Here is a 1,998-nt window from a genome sequence, read left to right on the forward strand (position 1 = left end):
CTTTGCACTACCTGCACTTAACCCGCTGTACTACTGCCCGACTCCCTAGAAATTCATTCTTATTAAGTCTATTTGGGCTATGAATTTGCTTCTCTAAAAAGGTATAAGTGAAAAAATATATATTTTGAACACTCAGTTTCTGAAATTCCAAATATCAATAGTCATAATTATTTTTAAGTTTGCTTAAAGTGTATTTCCAATATGTTTCTTCCTCCCATAGGCCATGGAACCTCCAAATGTGTCCTCAGTCACTGAATTTCAGCTGCTGGGATTCCAGAACCTTCTTGAGTGGCAATCCCTGCTCTTTGCCATTTTCCTGTTCATCTACTTTCTTACAGTGACAGGGAATGTTGTCATTATAGCAGTGGTGAGCCATGACCAGCGGCTACACTCACCTATGTACATATTCCTTAAGCACCTCTCCTTTCTGGAGATCTGGTATACATCCACCATTGTGCCCCTTCTCCTCACCAATCTGCTTTCCTGGGGTCAGGCCATCTCTTTCCCTGCCTGTATGACGCAGCTCTACTTCTTTGTATTTTTTGGTGCTACTGAGTGTTTCCTTCTGGCCATGATGGCCTATGATCGATACCTGGCCATTTGCAGCCCACTCCATTACTCTTTCCTGATGAGCCCTGAGATCTGCAACTGGTTGGTGGCAATCTCTTGGTTAACAGGGGTTGGCACAGGATTTCTGCCCTGCATGATGATTTCCAAGTTAGATTTCTGTGGGCCCAACCAAATCAATCACTTCTTCTGTGATCTCCCACCTCTCATACAACTCTCATGTTCCAGTGTTTACATCACAGAGATGGTCATCTTTATTCTATCAATTGCTGTGCTATGCATTTGCTTTTTTCTTACACTCGTGTCCTATATTTTCATTGTGTCCTCCATATTAAGAATTCCTTCTGCCTCTGGCCGGATGAAGACCTTTTCTACATGTGGCTCCCATCTGGCTGTTGTCACTATCTACTATGGGACCATGATCTCTATGTATGTCCGCCCCAGTGCTCACCTGTCACCTGAAATCAACAAGATTATCTCTGTCTTCTACACTGTTGTCACACCACTGCTAAACCCTGTTATCTATAGCCTGAGAAACAAAGATTTCAAAGAGGCTGTTAGGAAAGTCATGAAGAGGAAGTGTGGCATCTATGGAGTAAAAGTGAAGGGAAGTGTCTTCATTAGGTAAGGAAAACCAGTACAAAAAACTCAGTGGATCAGATTCAGGAATGAGATAGTACGAGGTTCAGAACCTTTAAACCTGAGTGCTATAGACAAGCCAAAATGAAGCCATTTCTTCATAGTCCCTTGCCAACAAAATTTGTCAGAAGATAAATTGTCCTATATCAAGTCATTTGGGGATGAGCTTCACCCATAGATACCAGTTAGAGGCTAATTTCACCCTTCATCTTTGACAGAAACCTGGTTGTATAATTCTAGTGCTAAATGATTGCACAGAGACTAGTTCTATATCCTACAACAGTATCTCATGAGTCCTTAAAGCCTTAAATACTAACAGTTATTTTTAAATACTGTTAGGTAACTGCCCTGCTAGACTAAATTCCTGTTGCTCATTAATTATCTGTGGAATGAATGAATGAATATAAGAAAATATGTGAAATATGTAATAATATAAATTACTTCCCAGGGGCAAGAAAGAGCAAATATATCTGTATAAAGTGCCAAAAATTTATCTAAAGTAAATTAGACTTCATGTACTTTCTGTTTAACAAAATTTTAGGGAGGGGTATAGGGAAGAAGAGGGAGAGAAGGAGGGTGGGGGAGAGATGGACATGAAGGAACAGGTTGAGGGAGAAAGGAAAGAGAGATGGAAAGACAAAAAGGAAGGAACAGAGAATGGCTAGATTGGGAGGGAGGGAAAAAATCCCAGTTGTTATATGTTATTGTAGCTCTGGTCTCGGAAAGTTATACATAAAGGGTTTCAATCACTTTAATCTTTTTCTTTTATTCAGCCAAATTTTAGAAGACCTC

General features: G+C 40.2%; 1 protein-coding gene across 1 annotated transcript; it reads left to right on the top strand.

Moving 5' to 3' along the window:
* The first annotated feature begins 223 nt into the window (after nucleotides 1-223).
* On the top strand, nucleotides 224-1,195 carry LOC103126921 (olfactory receptor 11L1). The gene has a single exon (XM_007537848.1). It carries the CDS (start codon nucleotides 224-226, stop codon nucleotides 1,193-1,195), a length of 972 nt encoding a protein of 323 aa, XP_007537910.1.
* Nucleotides 1,196-1,998: the final 803 nt, after the last annotated feature.

The sequence above is a fragment of the Erinaceus europaeus genome, chromosome 9 (genome assembly GCF_950295315.1).
Source record: "Erinaceus europaeus chromosome 9, mEriEur2.1, whole genome shotgun sequence".
Classification (NCBI taxonomy): domain Eukaryota; kingdom Metazoa; phylum Chordata; class Mammalia; order Eulipotyphla; family Erinaceidae; genus Erinaceus; species Erinaceus europaeus.

What these genes read in the sequence shown, in the direction of transcription:
- LOC103126921 (XM_007537848.1), top strand. Translation starts at nt 224, where the DNA reads ATGGAACCTCCAAATGTGTCCTCAGTCACTGAATTTCAGCTGCTGGGA.